General features: G+C 42.4%; 2 protein-coding genes across 7 annotated transcripts in view; one reads left to right on the plus strand and one right to left on the minus strand.

The window, feature by feature from the left end:
- The window catches only part of adamtsl3 (ADAMTS-like 3), a 46,442-nt gene extending 38,929 nt beyond the window's left edge, over nucleotides 1-7,513 (minus strand). Inside the window, exon 1 of one of the 6 annotated variants that reach the window (XM_077544875.1) lies at nucleotides 7,377-7,513. In XM_077544875.1, the coding sequence (XP_077401001.1) occupies nucleotides 7,377-7,433 (57 nt within the window). In that variant the 5' untranslated portion in view covers nucleotides 7,434-7,513. Of the gene's footprint in view, nucleotides 1-875; nucleotides 1,066-2,602; nucleotides 3,121-7,376 lie in introns of those variants that run through there. The other 5 variants (XM_077544869.1, XM_077544870.1, XM_077544872.1 and 2 more) reach the window with 5 other exon arrangements.
- Nucleotides 7,514-11,366: 3,853 nt separating this feature from the next.
- On the plus strand, nucleotides 11,367-15,764 carry gba3 (glucosidase, beta, acid 3). Its single transcript, XM_077544883.1, has 6 exons — nucleotides 11,367-11,518; nucleotides 11,883-12,107; nucleotides 12,494-12,855; nucleotides 12,979-13,419; nucleotides 13,896-14,019; nucleotides 14,082-15,764. The coding sequence occupies exons 1-6, from the start codon at nucleotides 11,464-11,466 to the stop codon at nucleotides 14,282-14,284; spliced, it is 1,410 nt and encodes a 469-aa protein (XP_077401009.1). The 5' UTR covers nucleotides 11,367-11,463; the 3' UTR covers nucleotides 14,285-15,764.
- Nucleotides 15,765-18,996: the final 3,232 nt, after the last annotated feature.

Here is an 18,996-nt window from a genome sequence, read left to right on the forward strand (position 1 = left end):
GCACATTACGCGCTGGAGGGTTACATTTAGATACAATTTATAAACTAAAACCACTTTATTTTATTATTATTATTATTATCATCATTATCATTTAATCTTACAGATATTGATTTTCTTTTTTTTCTGCTGCAGCACAGGATTAGCACAGACAGATTCCAACACGTCGGGCAAACGTGAGTCCCCCCCCCCCCACACACTGACATCACAGCGAGTGAGAGCTTTCGGGCAAAGTCATCAGACGACGGTATGCCGGGACGAAATTCCAAAGTGGCACTTTAAAATTACCACTACGCACAAACAAAAGACGTCAAGCGAGTCAATGCCTTGAAACAACAGCAGCCAGCGGGTGCGTTTTTTTGTTTTTGTTTGGTCATTGTACAGGTCAAACATCCATCACCGTTCAACACTGAAACAACATGCTGCAGGCTTATGGAAAACATTAAATAATAATAACAAAAAGGGTCACATTGAGTTCATAGTCAAGTTCACGCTTGGGTCTCGTAGCTGCCACCTGATATAAGCACATGGCCTCTTTGCAAGCATTACAAAAAATTTACTTCATCGATCACTAATTTTTGTGGTTATATGCTTAGACACAAATACAGTCTTTTTCCAAATGAAATAAACAGCAAAAATATAGTCCAGTAATTCATCAAAGGGAACTCAAGCAAAAAATGTTCTTTGTGCCCCATGAGGCTAAACATAGCATTCTGATTAATGAATATTGTGTTTGTGGAATAAGAATTAAGCAGATTATTCCATCTGTTTTCATCCATCTCAGAAGACTGCCAATTTGGTTTTACGCCACCCTCTGCTGTCGACTAAAAGTGACGTCAAAATGCCTTCGGGCTCACATTGCGAGGTTCATAACTCACCAGTTTTGTGGGTTTGGTTTGGACGTTGAACGTTGGGGTCAATTTCAGCCGACAGAAGGGGGCGCGACAAAGCCACAATGGCATCTACGAATGCCATTTTCTGGTACAAGCCAACTGGAAGAATACAACACAGCTTCTGTTTACTCATTTTTGTTGAAAGTGAGAGTCTAGGGACAAAATTGACACGAAGCAATGCTAACTTTGCCAGTCTGGTGGAACCTTACCCCCCTTTTGTATGGCACACTTTCCACCAGTACGGTCACATTATTGAAATATCCACTTGCAACAATTTCATTCAAAACTGTGCCAAACGTGCTTTGTTTTCATTTCCTTTCGATTACCACCGCGACCCCTTTAGGCAGCAGGTTGATCAAGAAAGTGTGAGAAATTCTTATTCTATTATTGATGAGTGAACGCCTAGAGGTACACGCCACCCAAGCAGTCACCCAGACAATCTTGTTAGCAGTAGATTGAGCTTTGTTGTCCTCCCCCCTTCTACATTTCTCACAATCCAATCTCCTTTCCGCCCCTCTCAGCAGCAGACAGATAGCCATGCTTCTATTTGTTTTTCAAGCCATCACAGAATCTGGAATTACCGCAGGACTGTGCGAGTTTATCTCGTCACTGCGACACACTTTCATGTTCGTTTCCTCTACTCGTCATTTTTGCTCTGTGGACATCCTTCAGAGAAATCCTCCTTGAATATTGGCATCCCTTAGCCGCCAAATACAGTGCCTTTGCTAAAGTACTAGGTGCCCCCTTCAACTTTTTGACCTCTTGCCACATTTCGTGCTTCAAACAAAATAAATAAAATTTTGTGTTTTGTGAAGAATCAAGTGGGAAACAATTGTGAAGAGGAACAACATTTATGATATTGTAAACTTAAAAAAAATTAAAGAAAAATAGAAAGTGCAAAAATATTTTTATATATTAATATTTACCCCTTTTTCTCTCAGTGCAGCCAACTGCCTCCAAAAGGACCCTTTTCTGAACAAGGTCAAAAAGTTCAAAGGGGCTAATACTTTTGCAAGGCACTGAAAATGTTTTGCTATAGTCTTTTAGTACAGTACCCTTGACATGCGTGTTTAATTCAAAACACTCGTACCTCAAATCACCTTTACCCACTGGAATGAATGGAAATGTCATGAATGCGTTCCAACATTTTTTTTTCCATAATCATGAAAATAATTATATAAAAATACTAAATAAAAATCAGCACTATCATATTGTACTTTACAAAAAAAGAGAGAATTAACATAATTAAATAGAATTACATTGTGATTTAATGCTGCAATTCAATTCAGTATGCTGGAGAGAGTCCCAAGAGTCAGTAAAGTGTAACATAGTCATGCAGAAACAGACAGAAGAGTCTTCTTCTTCGTCTACCTACAACTACTGAGTAGCTCAGGGAAATTGTGTAATATTAGTTGTTTTTCCGCAGAGGATAAAGAATATATAACCGTAATATTGTATTGTTGCATCACTTTTTGTTCAATTGTGTACCATGTTAGCATTAAGCTAAATGTACTCTTGTAAGGAATTGTTTTAAAATTATTGAACGCTTAAAAAACATTTCCACTTCATCTTGGTCCTATTTCAACATCCTTGACCTTTACATCCATTCCTTCCTCGTCATGCCCTCTTAAGGGCCTCTCAAGGACTGTTTTCAACACTTACACAAGAGCGCACACACCTCCTATCTCGACTCCCCTCTAATTAGTCCTCACCTCGGGGGTGATTTCCCTTCTCGTTAGCACAACTCCCGAGCGCTCCCACTGCAGCTCCTGCACTGGGAAGGGATCCGAGGTCAAGGGTGGGGCAGAGTCGACAGAGCTGAACGCGTGCAGAGACACTCCAGTCCTGAGCGCCTTGAAAAATATGGTGAGCAGATGACGGGACAAACAAGATGGGGAATAAATCAAGAGCGGTGGATTGCAATGACGGAAGAGACAGATGGAGTCCAACATGTTTCACGGAAGACATGATAACAGAGGCTGGATGGTGAGAAACGAATCTCCTGCTGAGGGAAGAAGCACACTTACAAGAAGCTGCGGGGGAAGAAGAGTGTGGAGGGGATGGGGTTAACCACCTGCACAATTAAATCCAGGAGGAACGCCACAAAAAAACGTCCCTCTGCTGTAATGTTGCCATCTACTGGTGGCCACTTGGCAATGCACAATGTGAAGTCAAACAGGTGGCCGTAAAAGTAAATCCCAGCAATATTGCATGAAGTTTTATAGTATTTTTGAGGTTGTTGGGTTTTTTTTGCTGCTAGTTTTCCTGACATGTGACGTGTACCGCACCCTCTTCCCATTTAAGCGTTCAAATGCGTTTGACTTGTAGTCCCGTTGAATAAACAGCTGAAAATGAATTATCAACTGTGACTCTCTTTGCCCACATTCGAGGGCATCACACTACCTTTATTGCTTCATTTTTCACATTTCCCTCGAGCAGCAATTTTGGCCTGAAATTCAAAAAAACTCAAGACACCATCATTAACCATCAGGTTTGCACAACAATTTCAAGTGCCAGTGTCTCAACTGAGGATTCCTGTTCTCATTCCCATTTTCCACAGCTTTCCGTCGCTCTTTGACAGTGACCATTGCAAGACTTTCTTGGGAATCTGCCATCTCTTATTTTTTCCCGGTGACTTTTTATTCACCAGTGTACCAAGAGCAGGATGGAGTTTCATGGTTTTTTCGGCCAAGCTCTGGCAGGATGAACGCCTGCTCGGCCCAATTTGGAACAGGAGCATCCCGGCACACCTTCAGCAAGTTGCTCACACAAGAATGCCAGCAACACTCTGTGAGAAGTTCATGTTTGCAAATATGTATCACTACAATTTGGCTTGACATTACACACGCTCGATTTTAAGCAATGGCACACTGCAGAGATGAAGACCAGATGGCAACAATGAGATGAGACTGAAGGCTTTTGTTGTGTAACTGAAAACAGTCCGTGTTAACACACTCCAAAAACCAAAAGCTCCATCCATCCATCCATCACGAGCCATATGTTCCCTCTAAATACAGTTGAGTCAAAAGTAACCCAATAATGGATCAAAAATGGACCGGTCCACTTTATAGGTCAATTTGACCCAACTTTCTGAGTTGTTTTATACCAAATAACCCCCTTTCCCCCCTGTTTTTTTGTTTTTTTGCATAACAACACAGAAAGTTGGGTCAAATTGACCCAAGTAGAGGATCTGACCTAACTTTATGGGTTGTTTTACATAAAATCACCTTATTCCCCCCGCCCCTTTTTTCGCATAAAAACCCAGAAAGTTAGGATAAACTGACCCAAGTAGAGGATCAAACCAACTTTATGGGTTGTATGGGTTGTTTTATTGAAAATAACCCTTTATCTTATTTTATGTTTTGTGAAAAAACAAAACAACATAAAAATTGGAAGTTGGGTAATATCCTCTACTTGGGTCAAATTGACCCAACTTTCTTGTTTGTTTGTATCCCACTTTCTGGGTTGTTTTATAGAAAATGACCCAATTTCTGTCCCACATGTGTGTGAAACTGACCCAAGTAGAATATCTGAGCCAACTTTCTGGGTTGTTTTATACAATATGACCCAATTTTTGACCCAATGTTGGGTCAAATTGACCCAAGTAGAGGATCTGACCAACTTTATGGGTTGTTTTTATTGAAAATGACCCTTTATCTTATTTTATGTTTTGTAAAAAAACAAAACAAAGCAAAAACTGAAAGTTGGTTAATATCCTCTACTTGGGTCAAATTGACCCAACTTTCTTGTTTGTTTGTTTGTTTTTTGCACCCCACTTTCTGGGTTGTTTTATAGATTATAACCCAATTTTTGACCCACTGTTGGATCAAATTGACCCAAGTAGAGGATCTGACCAACTTTATGGGTTGTTTTTATTGAAAATTACCCTTTATCTTATTTTATGCTTTGTAAAAAAACTAAACAAAGCAAAAACTGAAAGTTGGTTAATATCCTCTACTTGGGTCAAATTGGCCCAACTTTCTTGTTTGATTGTTTGTTTTTTGCACCCCACTTTCTGGGTTGTTTTTAAGAATATGACCCAATTTTTGAACCAATGTTGGGTCAAATTGCCCCAAGTAGATGGGTAGATAAATGGGTTATTTTTTACCCAACTCTTATTAGAGTGTTCCTTCTCCATATGAATTTGCTTCCCATTCCATCCCACAGCAAACACACTTGGCAAAGCTAAATGGAGTATCAATTAAGCCGTATTGGTTTGATTTTTGGGGCACCGATATATGTTGCCGCTCACTAAGGACCGTTTACATGACTTGGCCCATCTGGATCCTGCCAACAGCTTCCCTGTGTGTCCATGGGAGTCTGCATTCAAACGTTAAGTGGGGCCATTTCCTTGAATAAACAAGACAATTTGTTGCTTCTTGTGGCCAACTTCCTTGTGAATTCCAGCGGGATCATTAAAAAGAATTGTGGTTGCCAAGCACTGCGACAGAAGAGAAATTGTTGCACACTTGTCGGTAACAAGCAGATAGCTGCTTCTTAAGGGCGCATTTGTCTTGTTTTCCCCCCCGGCGAGAAAGCGAATGGCGAATGGCGTGAGAGTCCTCCAAGGCTCACTTAAGGTATGCCATTATGTCACCCACAAAGGAAGGTCTATTCCATTTAGGGTCAGAGCCACAGGCCACTTGGCCCACACACACAAATCACACAGAAGAGGACCTCCAAAGACCAAAAGGCACAAGTATAGAGACCCATTCTTCTTCACTAGAATAGTCGCGCTAAGACGTTGACCCAAGGTCTAACATGAGAGAGTCGCCGGGACCACTTGTGGACCGGACGTCTCTAAAGTCAAGCGCGCGGGTCACTGCGGTGCCTGCAAATGTGCTGATTCATGCTACCTAACCCTTGCGCACATTTTTGTCATTTTTTGGACGCCACCTCAGCGAGAAGCTCGCTTGCCGCCACTGTCACAAAAAAAGGTTACAAAAGGAGGGGGTCGGTCCTGACCTGTCAAGGTGCAAGCTACACTCACGTGTGACTGATTAGTGGGCTCTGAGCTCATGTTTGGACCGACTCATGGGGCATTCCCAAGCTGGAAAATATAGTGATCCTTTGAAGGGTACTATCAAAGGGACAAGCTGTTATAACCCTTAGGCTATAAACATATTTTTTAAAACCTTTATTTATCCAGATAAAGCAATTAAGAGATTCTCATTGGCAGTTCTGACCTGGTAGCAGACAACAGAGTCAAAACAAAGCAAAATGAAAGCAAACTATTTTCAGGTGATATTCGACTCATTGGGGTGATTTTTATTCTTTGCTGCAGATTGTTCCAGTTGTTTGAGACGGAACATTGAAAGACGATTGACCAAAAGTAGAGGGAACTTTCACAACCAGGTGGTTCATAAAACTGAAGGAATGGAGCGTGCGGGTGGTGGTATGCGTGGTGAGCAGAAAGCCACGATAGGGTGGGCTCTCGCCAGTGACTACCTAGGGCTAATTATTGAACATCAAGGTAAAAGTCTGCAGCTTTTTCTTGGGACAAAAAGATAAAACTATGCACCCAAGCTGTGTAAAGGCGATGACGGCCTTCATGTCCGATGTTCACGGATTAAACTAAGTCAAGGGCGGACCACCATGAAACGCCCTCAGCACCTGCAGTGCCGTCCGTTTCGGTTCTACAAATCTGGCCGCGCAGTGTGCGGGCCATCTAGAAGAGATAACATGCGATGGAGTGGCGATGAGTGAGCGCTGACTTCACACACGCCGCTGATTAGGATGACACGCGCTCTGTCTGATCATATTCACGGCTTTCCTGGGGGTAAGGCGCGTAGAAAAGGTCAGATGGAACGGTGATGCACTTTTTTTTTCTAGACATTCAGCAACATGAGCACTACATTTCTGTTGTGATTTTGTATTTATATTAGGGGCCAATTATCAAACTTTATTGTAATTGATTGGATCAACAGAGCTGTACAATAAGTAAAAAATGCCTTTTATCTCTCATTTGCTACACAGGGATAAATCAAAATTTCTAAATCTCAATGAATACTTTAAAGGCAAGGTATACAATCAAAACAAGTTAGTTGTTATTATAATCAGGCTTTCCAGAATTAATAGACTTTTATTGCATTTTATTATATCTTACTGTATTTTACATATGCCACTTTGTTTTTGCCTCGTTTTTGTCTATATACACAGTATAAATATTTATTTCTGTTTTATGGCATTGTATTTTATACTGTTTAGTATGAGGCTGCCCTCTTTTTGTGAAGCGCTTTGTGACTTCTGCCTGTGAAAAGCACTTTATAAATAAAGCTAACTTACTCTATATTTTCAGTTCAGTTTCGCATGAAGTTTACATATAAATACATGACATAATAATGATCATCTCATAGCTATATAGTACAATAATCAGCTGTCTACCATTGAACATTTTCATAACAGCAGCACATACACATCTACTGTACTTGTTCAAAGTAATTCGTCACGACTAGACCTTCACAACTGTGCTCTTCCGAACCTTACCTTGACCCAAACAGCGAACAGAAGCAGTCCAGTCGCGCCCCAGCCGCCCCACGTCATCTCTCCCCAAATTCCGCTTGTTTTGGGCACTGAATGGACACAAAGTGATCGCGTCTCTTTTCCCTCCGCTTGGTGCCTGTGCTGGTGGGTGTGCGAGTGGGTGCGTGCGTGTGACAGTGCGGAGGGGGCGTGGGAGATGGGGGGGGGGGGGGGGTGGAGGGGTGTGTTGACTCAGCTCAGCTCCCGCACCGAAACGACGCGCGCAGTAAGTGACGTCTGACGTAACATTTTGAGATATGTTGCTCCCGGTGCGAACACGTTGCTGCTATATTTATGTTTGCATACCAGGCACGAGTCAAGAAAAAAAGAAAGGGGGGGTCTTAAAGAAAAACATGCTCCTGAGTCCTGGACTACAGCCTTTATGCACTTGACGCTTACGTGCGTCCATTGAAGCACGAGAGTATTTGCGCATGTAAAACTTTTAAATCAAAGTTGAGTTGCTGTAAGCACACGAATAATAATAATAATAACACAAATACACTAGAAGAGAACAATAACTAAAAGGCAAACTCAATCGGCCTGATGTGGTCTTTTTTCTTCAGAAATCCAAGATATATATATTTTTTTATTTTAATGAGGAGAATGGCATAAAACGCCCTCCGACGTGCAGTTGGTCAAATGTCAGCTTGACCCTCTTGTAAGCTTTGAGATAAGATGATTGCTTTGTATTTCTTGCATTCAAAACAGTGAGTGGGTGTCAGAGAACTCATGAAAGAGAAGTGTTGGAATATCAAGACTGTTGTTTTGTTTTTTTTGGAAACCTCATCGCTCCAAGAGCAAGCTCACAATAGTGCAGGTATGCGAGGTATGAGCCACCTGAATTGCTGGCTGACACGCAGGCTCAAATTCGGGTTAATCTCCATTAACACGCCAAGCGCAGGAATGCAAATGTTTATGACCCCCCCTCTGGAAAGGTAGACAAACCCCCGAAAGACTGAGTTTCATCCTGGAAATATTTCTTTAAAGACCAGTTTGTTCATGGCAAATTCATAAGGCGTTCTTGAACTTTGACCCCTACTGCGCCAGTGAATATCATGAATAGTTGACATTGAGAGCGGCGAGCGCATAGCTCAGCCACATCCTCATGTTACAAGTGGGATCACTGGTTCAAAATTAACTTTCCTGGGTTTCTGCTTTATTTTTAGCCACTGGAAATGCTTAATAGCCGATGACTTTTCTCTCAAGGCAATCATATGCTGTGGTTTGTTTTCATATGACTTTAGGCTGCATGTGCGCACGAGGGTTGCCGTATGTGCGCTCGCTGCATGTGGAGATTTCCTCGCTAAATATTCCCCTCATGTCAGCCTCCCACCACCCCTCCCTCACCTCCATAAGAGTAACCTGGTTGTCTCCCCCTTTAGGCAAAGCCCAAACAGAGCTGTTTGATCGGCCCGGTTTGGCCCAGGAGTCAAAGTGCTGCTTGTCACATGTGTTCAAAGAGCGGGCCAGGAATTTGCCAGCTACATGCCCTTCATGGGACAGCGGCTAGTTTGTTTTTGCGCTCAAACGTCTGCTCCAGCATGTTGGAAATGCAATCGCAGGGCCGATTGAGACACGATTAGAAGTACTCGGTGAGACTTTTAGTGTACTTTACCAGAGACAGCGGAATTCATTGGGTCAAAATGAAAACCTAAATAGACCATGAAACATTACGAAACAAAAATGTATCGTTAGTTCACAATACAGTATCCAAGCATCAAGTATTGATATTGTGATGTATTGTTATCTCTTGCATGAAAGTATCCAAATAATCCTAAATAGGGATGAGCGAGCACCAATACCATATGTCAGTATTAGGACGATACCCGCGGCCTTATTGTCATGGCGGCCGTAGTGAACGTTACAATCAGAGACTAGAAAATGGCCACTAATTTCATGCAATTTTAAGGACAACATTATCCTTTTTTTTAAATGTCAAAGGTACTAATGGTATAGCGGTATAGGTGACTACTCCAGAAAAAACTGGATAAAAACATCCCTAATCCTAAATAAGTGTGTCTGACCTGTAGGTGGAGCTATACCTGCTGGCTCTGGTCAGTCACTGCCCCCACCTGGCCCCGATGCAAGTGCACTGCAACAAGCAGAAGAGAGAAAATAAATGATTGGAGTAGCGTTTTTATGTTAATCATCACAAACTGATCAAAATGCAGCATTCGTTTTTTTTTTTTTTTTTCACTTCAGTGCATCCCCATTCAAAGAGAGTTCAAGAGCGAAGAGAGAGGCACAAAGGGTCATGTGGTGCTCTTTTGCATAGTGTGAATGACACTAAACAAGACACTGGGGTCAGGTAGAACGCTGGCAAGGGAAAGTAAGCGAGCCACATTGTTCTTGGCTCCCGTCTGTCCCCAGCCGGGGGGCTTTCAACCAACACTCCCAAAACAAAGACATTGCCTGTGTTGCTGCCTGGCTTGCCAACCCAAAAATGTTATTCTAATTCCTTCTAAGTGCCTATTTAAGCAGCTGTTTTCTGTAAACATTTGGCTGCGGATCGCTCTCAATTAGATTTCTTAATCCGCAAACCCGAGACTGGTTACGAGTGGAGTTATTCCGTCGCCTCCCTCTCGTGACTTGGCCGGCCAGCCTTTGCTTTTGAGATCAGCATGCAGCGCAACACAGAGACTTTCTACACCTTGTTGACAAAAATCATTAGGAAAAACCATCATTCCCTGAGTAGTCGCGGGGTCACATCATCATACTGCACTGCTGATTGAACCTCTCAGTGGGTATATGTCAAGTTAACGATTCCAAGAAGAGAAGCACAGTGAATGACATATTTTAATTTCTAATGTATTTTTTCTTCTTCTTACATTTAAGCGCAGTGTTAATTTTCAAACTGTGCATAAGCCTAGGGTGATCCTTTAATATACTTTCAAAGAAAACACTGCCTCAGTCATTGAGCCAAATATTTTTTGAGGTGGCACTTTCAACCCCTTCTGACAGTGGCTGATGCTTTCCCAGGAGAAGAGCACACAGGTATTCATTACCCAGCTTCTATAACTACCACACATGGCACAGTGGAAACCAAAGAGCAGAGCCACAATGGGGTTATTTTAGTATCCTGCTTGACTCCACTGACATTGCCCCTCTTACTGCTATTAATGTTTAGGTTTTTTATTTATTTATAACGTTTACTTATTCTAATTGCGCCTATCCTTCATGACTTAGTTGGTGCTGGTGATCCCAGCAAGGCATTTCAAAATTGTTTTACTTTAGCGCCATCTAGTGCTAAAACATAAACGTGGACAGGACACGTTACTTTCTCCAATGCATTTAGAAAGGCCAAACATACCAACAGTTTGGAAAACAAATCAATCATACAAATTTTTACTGAATGAATTTTTTTTTTAGCAGACTAAGCGGTTAAGAAAATGGATGGATGGATGGATGGATGGATAGCAGCATTACATTATCTCCAGTAATTTTAAACATAAAAACGACAGCGCTGTTTATTTACTCTATTAAACTAGGCGTCACTTTCTTGACTTTAGTACCATCTTGTGGCACAACTTTGTCAATGCAAGGAAAAGCCATTGATTTCGATCCACAATGACACAATTTACTTTACTTTTGAAAGAGAAGACGTACAAATTGACCACATTACATTGTGTTTTAATAACATTTAAACAATTCAGTATTTTTAAACCGTAGGCAAACGTATTGCTCGGACTTCAAAACGCAAGAAAAACGCCCCCACCAGCCACCATGTGCTGCCTTCACAGACACACGTAAAATATTATTATTCATCCTTTAGAACATTAAAAAAACGCCCCCCCCCCCCCGGTTATTTACAGTGGTGACAGTATTTTATACTACTGTCATATTGTAATTCTATAACTATGCCATGTATGACAAAAGAAAGGAACATAAGTATTGATCCTCGGAAATACTGCGTTCCAAACGTCACACTGTATAACACTTCCGGGTTGTTTGCTTCACGCTTTTGGCTGCCCGCTTTGTGCATAAAGACAGAATAACTACAACTAAAGTCAATAATAAACATTCGAGCAACCACAGTCCGACCTGCATAAACATGTTTCCACCCGACTTTGCATGGGGAGCTGCGACTGCGGCGTATCAAATTGAAGGTAGATACGCAAACTCTCATTACATCCGATTTTTTTTTTAAATTAATCTTTATTTAAAAATAATTTTAAAAACTACTTAAAAGAAAATAAAACAGACAGACAATATAGTCATAATACATAAAACAAACTATTATCGATTTTTCCCAGTTAAAACGTACCAGTGTTTCCCCCAGTTTTTAAAACTAAATTCTATAACTTTAAAGACATTGAAATGGGAACACAATTACAAGGTGTTATAATTTTTTTGTTAATTAATTATATAAAGTTCTTTCATAAGTAACAGTAAAATCAGAAGAAAATAGGAACCGGAAGGATAAAGTACAAACCATTCATCAGGGGATTTCACAATGTTGGTTTGTTTTAGGGGGTTGGCAGGCAGACGGCAAGGGTCAGAGCATCTGGGACACATTTTGTCATGACGAGAGCCGAGTGTGCGGGGCACAGACTGGTGACGTGGCCTGCAACAGCTATGAATTATGGGAAAAAGACCTGCATTGCATCCAGCAACTTGGACTGACCCATTACCGCCTGTCTTTCTCCTGGGCCCGCCTCCTTGCTGATGGGACCACAGGACACGTGAACCAAAAAGGTACTAAAAAAAGATCCGAGATATCATACATTAATTTCATATATTTTATATTTAGAGTTTTTCAAGGCATATGGCAGTTCTGATATTCCGACGGCCAATTAATTTAAAACATATAATGAATTAATACAAACACTGAGAACTGGACAACCATTGTCTCGAGAGATTGTTATTGGATTGAATGGAGTCAGAGCACCATGTAGTGGACGAACAGTGCGATGACATTGTTCAGCATGACTGATTTTGAACAACATTGACTGTTTCATGACAAAATAAGAATTACCAGCATTTAAATGGCAAAACTCCATCTGATTCTGATTATTTTAATAATGGCTAAAATGAATCAGCCAGGCCATAGTTTTACTAGCCGCCATGTGGTCTTTCCGTAGGTGTCCAGTACTACAACAAGCTGATTGATGATTTACTGTCATGTGACGTGTCCCCTATGGTCACGCTCTACCACTTCGACCTGCCTCAGGCCCTGCAGGAGCGCGGAGGCTGGAAATCGTCCGCCATCGCCGCCCTGTTTGACGGCTACGCTCGTTTTTGTTTCCAAACTTTCGGGGACCGCGTCAAACTCTGGCTCACCATCAACGAGCCGTACGTGTGCGCCAAGCTAGGCCACGAGGACGGCATCCACGCGCCGGGCCTGAAAGAAGCGGGAACCGCGGCCTACGCGGTGGGTCACAACATGTTGCGTGCCCACGTCATGGCTTGGCACAGCTACAACTCGCTCTACAGGTCAACGCAGGTGCGTATGAAAAGTTGGTGGAGTGAATGATCGATATTATTGTTGTTATGAGTAAGGACAAAGAAGCTAGTTCCTGTGGATGTCAAGGACATACAAAAAAAATGTTCAAAGGGCTTTCCGTAGGGTGGTGTGGTGTCCCTGGCCATCAACAGCGACTGGTTCGAACCGTTGCGTCCCGAGCACGCCGCCGATGTCGCTGCCTCGGACCGTTCCCTGGCGTTCACCTTGGGATGGTTCGCGTGGCCGCTCTACGTCACCGGGGATTATCCGGACGTGATGAGGGCGGCCATCGATGCTCAGAGCAGGAAGTTGGGCTACGACGGCGGCCCGAGACTTCCTGTCTTCTCTGAGGACGAGCCGTCCCCGTTAGGCACAGCCGACTTCTTTGCCCTGAACTATTACACATCCCGGAAGGTCAAGCATGGATGCGTTGGCGAGCGGCGGATGAGCATGAAGCAGGACCGGGACACGGAGGAAGTCTTGGATCCTAATTGGAGCATTTGTGGCTCATCTTGGTTGGCTGTCGTGCCGTGTGGCTTGCGAAAGCTCCTCAACTACATCAAGGTAGGACTGGGCGATATGGCCCTGTAATAAAATTATATTATTGCTTTGGCGCCATCTAGTGGCATCTTGGTGCTTAGAACATATGTTAAATTATGGGTAGGAGCTTTATTTAGTCAGGTCATGGCTTTATCTTGCAGAAAAAAAAGTTTTTGCCATCTTGTGGCAGCTATTGGCAATTACAATACTTTTTTTGTGTGGGTTTTACCTGTGGCCTTTACTGTGCATGTCTGACTTTAAAAGTAACTGATTACTTGATTTTAAAAGTAACTAGGTTAGATTACGTGGTACTTTATTACATTCAACAGATGCCGACAACCTGGCTTTACATAGTTGACAACTGTTTTTTGCCAATACTTAGAAGTACATTTTAATGATCTTTAAGCATAGTTCTTTTTAAATAAAAAAATAAAATAGACCTTTTTTAGTAATTTTAAATTTAGAAGTCACTCAAACCATGTTTGGGTTTCACCTTTCAGGACACATTTGGCAACCCATTGGTCTACATCACAGAAAATGGCTTCTGTCAGGCGGGGCCATTGGTGATGGAGGATGCTCAGCGTGGCAAGTTTTACAAGGAAACCATCCAGGAAGTGGAAAAAGGTACCATGAGCGATGTTTTTTGGGTAACCAGGCAGAACCTTATGTGTCTCTCTTCCGTGCAGCTATCGCAGAAGACGGCGTCGATGTCCGTGGATACTTTGCCTGGTCACTTTTGGACAACTTCGAGTGGGCCGACGGATTTGATCTTCGCTTTGGATTGTTCCACGTGGACTTTTCAGATGCTGAGAGGAGGCGAACAATATACCACTCTGGACTGGAGTACGCACGGATCATCTCGAAATACAAAGCTGCGCACCTCAAATGATGTCAATGTCTTCCGTGTGTTCATTTGTTTCATCCACATTAGGTTTGGGAGTTAAATAGAACTGAACTGTACTTAGACAATGATTCCTTCCCTTACCACTAGAGGGGGCCCACATAGAACATTTTGAGAATCACTGCTTTAGTGGTAGCTATATGGGGGGAAAACATCACTAAATCTTCAAACTGTTAAATGTTTCATTGGTTTACATTTTTTTTAAATCAAAGAGAGCTCATCAAGGCTGCTTCTTATCGCAAATTATTAGGAATGGCTAAGTCGAAGGAGTGCTGTTTTTCAGTGACCTTTAATGGAACGCATCTTGTCAGTGTAGCAATAAGTAGCACCATGCATCATAGGTGTACAACAGTTAATATTCATGCTCCCACTCGGGAGAAAATGTCATTTATATTCACTGCGGAGAGACTTTATTTGCATTCATAAGCATGTGGCACGGTGGCAACCATTTGGCTGCGCATTCTCTTTTCCTGCACACGTGTGAATAATAACACCCCCGTGGCCCCTCTCCATCTACGTCAAAGCCGGTGAGATTCTCCTTTGTCTTATGATGAACGGCACGCTATTGTGGAGCCATGAATAATCCAACTTCTTTGTGGGCTCCTGCGGGCTACAAAGTTGAAGCGCGCATTTGAATATCCGAGGCCCTGTTGGGAGTCTGAGGAGGAGGATTGCTCCTTTCGTAAACACGCGTCCACTTGTCTTCACCATCGTCACGTTTAACGATTGGCACTCGTAGGGAAATATCAATTAGCATTGAAATCATTCGCTCCTGCGGCCAAACTTCAAATATCGCACTTCAATTCATTACTTGGAGCCAATTCATTGTGATTAGAGTCAAAGAGGAAAGCATTTCGAAATGTGCTTTCCAATTAAGCGCCAGATATATCACGCACGCAGATAAGTTGCTTTTGACAATGAATTAGTACATTTAATTGTAACATTCAATCACACCCACTGCAGGCGGAGATTTACCCCAAGGAACATTCCGGCAAATTACTAAGACGGGGCCATTTGTATTGGACAAGCGTTAGAAAATATTCAGGATTTATTGAGTTATTCTAAATTAGATTAATAATTTAGCAGGCAATTGTGAACTCAAAATTCCCATTTTTCTCTCTCGCTCTCTCTCTCTCTCTCTCTCCAACGTGCCAACTTGTGGCAAATAATTACCTTTTTCTATTTACCGATTAGCCTCATTTGCATATTCCCATTAGGAATCTCTAATTAGATTGTTGGTTCCATTTCAAGATGAAAAAACGGCGGCCACTCCCTTCCCCAAATCTCAATCCAATTGCTCATTTGCTATTGAGTGGAGGAAAGAAAGAAAGAAAACTTTGACAATCCCATTGACCTACTTTGCGGAGAATTCACGCCAGCGCAAAAAGAACACGGAAATGTTTGCTCTCCTATTCCAAGTCTTCCGAGCCGTGTTTGGATGTCGCAAGCGTGACATCAGAGTTATGAAAAATGCTTACAGACAGAGTGGGTGGGTTGGGGTGGGGGGGGGGGGGGAAGCGGGGTTCTGCGTGGAAGACAGGAAATGGAATTATGACAGTAGAAAGGCAACTCAAATAGTTTCCTTTTTCAACCTCTTTGGGATTGCCGATGACCCCGACTAACGACATTCTTGACCGTGATGGCACCACTGAGGAGAGGCGGGAGGGTTCGCGGACCTGCCTGAAAAATTGAAAGCCCCCTAGAATATTCAAGTTTGGCCGAGGGAGGTGCAGGAATTTGTATTCAAGGTGTGTGCACATCGCCCACCACCTGTGTGTGTTGGCAAATGAGCCGAGCACACGGTCTCGTGGGAACAATGACACAGGAAGCGCGAGTGAATCGGAGCCCGAAAAAGGGAAAAGAGACAATTTATAGGGCCTTCACAAGAATAGAATCTGCGGGTTTTTTGTAGTTATCAGGGCGGAATCCGAGCGACTAATGACTTGTTCATAACCTTGTGCTCCCAATATTCACATACAATGTTGGCCCAAAAAAAAAAATCATCTGCTTCAAATCTCCTCAGCAAACGAGCTTGGGAGCGACGTCTTATCTTTTTGTGATAATGTCAAGAACACAGGTAGGAATGTGCCAAGCTCGCCATTCTTGTTCTCAACTGTGTTTTGTCCAACATGCATTAAAGCCACCATATGGAATAGTTTGGTTTGGAAAACAACATTTGTACCACTATTGTCACCATCGACAGGAATCCCCCGAATAATCACAGTTGACTTCTTTCCAGTTATTTTCGCAAAATGATGTAGGAATGAGTGACAGCCTGTCACCTGGACTGGCCATCTGGCATTCAGGGCATGTGCCCGGTGGGCCGGCATCTTTTGGGGCAAATGAAGTGCTTTTTAACTATTATTTTACCCCAAGAGACAGTTAGGCAGTTAGGAAGGTTGAAGTGATACACCTCCACTGAGAGACGAGCTTTATTGGGGAGGAGCTAACTTTGAAATTGGGCAGACTAGACTGTAAGCGGAAGTTACGGAGATTCTTTGCCACGTGTGCATACACACACATACGGCGCGCATTTTTTGGCATTCAAATCAGTATTTTTATAGGTGGGGGCATCAATCATTCATTTTTCACGTGTATACAATAGTGGGGGGATTAGTATAATATACTAATATTGGCGAGCCAGCCAGGATACAATTTTGTTACATAATTGACCCCCCACCTGAAAGTTACAGGTGTACTATTACACCGGTCCTTAAATAATGTAATAAACAAACATTGGGGACAACTGGACAAACTTTCAGCATCTTTTATAAAAGAGCACCAAACAGAATGTGAAAGGGATACACCAGAACTTACACACACACTTGTCTTTGTATCATCGTGGGGACATCTCAATGACATAATGCATTTCCTAGCACCTCCCCCTAACCCCAACCATCAAAAAAAGATTGCCTACCCCCATTCCTTACCCTAACCTCAACCATAACCCAATTCAAACCTAAACTCTAAAACCAAGTCTTGACCCTCAAAAATGTCCATACAATTTCAAGTTGGTCCCCACAATGGTAGTTAAACCAGAAAAAACATGCGTGTATGGGCCCCACAAAGTAGCAAAAATAAAGGCACAAACGCACACACAAAACGATGGACTATTTTCCTATTAGCTCTTTGACTGCCAGACGTTTTCAGAAACGGGATGTCGCCAGTGCCAGCCGATTTAAGCATTTTGACTGATCGTTCAAGGTCCACAGAAAATTATGTGTTTGGACTATGGAAACACACATACTACCAAACGAAAGATTGACCTCTCATCTTTCATCAGAAAAAAAAGGTTTGTTTCTACCTTATTCCGTTTTTCAGTAATCAACAATAGAAAATGGTTAGTTTCACCTCTGTTTAAAAAAAAACGTCTTTTAACGTCTTTGGCAATCCTCCATAGGATTTTACTAAACGTTATTTAACGTTTTTGGCAGTCAAAGAGTTAGACAGGCCTTTTGCGACAACACCTGGATTAGGTGAGTTTTGAAGCAGGGATAACTGTCACAGAATAAAAATGGCAAATATATGAATTTGTGAATGACGGAGGAAATGACTGGATTATTGTGGTCGGAGCCATGGTGTCCGTTGTCCAAATTGGGGAATGCGGCGGCGGCGGCTCAAGGAGCCGAGAAGCATTGGCCTAATTAACTCTAAGTGTTGTACGACATGCTCCCCTTCTCACCCGTGTTGTCACTCAGGGTTTGAGTGGCGCTAATGAGAGAATTATCTTGCCTCGGACCCCGCTAATGCATTCAAATGAACACCAGACCGACCCGACCTACGAGACGTCTTTTTAATCTGCAGCACTTAATAGAAATCAGAAGTGCTTTCTCACGCGCCCGCCCGCCCGCAGTGGGAGGGCCCTCTGCTCCCGACGCCGCCAACTGTTGATCCGGGGGAGAGCGCTAATTGTCTGGAACGAGTCAAGGGGACCTCCGCCGGTATTATGCCGAGTACTGCAGGTGTGGGCCGCTTAAGTGTTTGCTAAACATAAACTAGTTCGCATTTGCGGGGAGTCCCTTATCCCTTGTAGAGCTTTTCGCTGATGTTTACACTAATTGTCGGGCATAACATATTTACCAAATGAAACCGTGAATTCCTGCTATAGAACAGTTTTTGTTAGATGACCGAGAAATTGAATTTGACAGATTTTTATTCGGAATGTAAGGCTATTGTAAAGATTGCGGTATCTCGGTTTCAAAATTCTCACAATAGTGCCGTGATCAAACGAGAACTGAGTAAAAACGACACTGGCGGTGTCGTTTTTATCTGGCGCTATTGAGTGGGCTGATCTGAGACGTGAAACACTGCCCTCTGCTGTCAACGTTGTGTAAGTGAACCGGCGAGCTGACAATGTCAGCAGGTTGTATCATTTCTACATTATTGTACTGTTTAAAAACACCCATTTGCTCTCCACATAAACTGTAAACAGAAAAATGGGGCCTCTTATCTCAAAGACACTTATACCAGGGTGTCCACTTTATTTCTTCCAAGTGCCTTTAAATGATTAAAAATGGCAAAATTAATCTAAGCAACAAATTTTACATTATTTATACATTTTTTATATGTAAAAAAAAATCTACATCATAGCTTACTGTTAAGATGTGATAAGCAAATTTTGTGGTGGTCAGCAGCCCTGTGACCGACTAGAAAAAATCCGGCCCTGTATTATGTTTATCTCTAAAATGAAAACCAATAGA

This window comes from Vanacampus margaritifer, chromosome 15 (assembly GCF_051991255.1).
Source record: "Vanacampus margaritifer isolate UIUO_Vmar chromosome 15, RoL_Vmar_1.0, whole genome shotgun sequence".
Lineage (NCBI taxonomy): Eukaryota > Metazoa > Chordata > Actinopteri > Syngnathiformes > Syngnathidae > Vanacampus > Vanacampus margaritifer.

Coding starts and splice junctions, on each gene's coding strand:
- gba3 (XM_077544883.1), top strand. CDS start 11,464: ATGTTTCCACCCGACTTTGCATGGGGAGCTGCGACTGCGGCGTATCAA. Junction 11,519..11,882: donor TGCGGCGTATCAAATTGAAG/GTAGATACGCAA, acceptor GGTTTGTTTTAG/GGGGTTGGCAGGCAGACGGC. Junction 12,856..12,978: donor CGCTCTACAGGTCAACGCAG/GTGCGTATGAAA, acceptor GGCTTTCCGTAG/GGTGGTGTGGTGTCCCTGGC.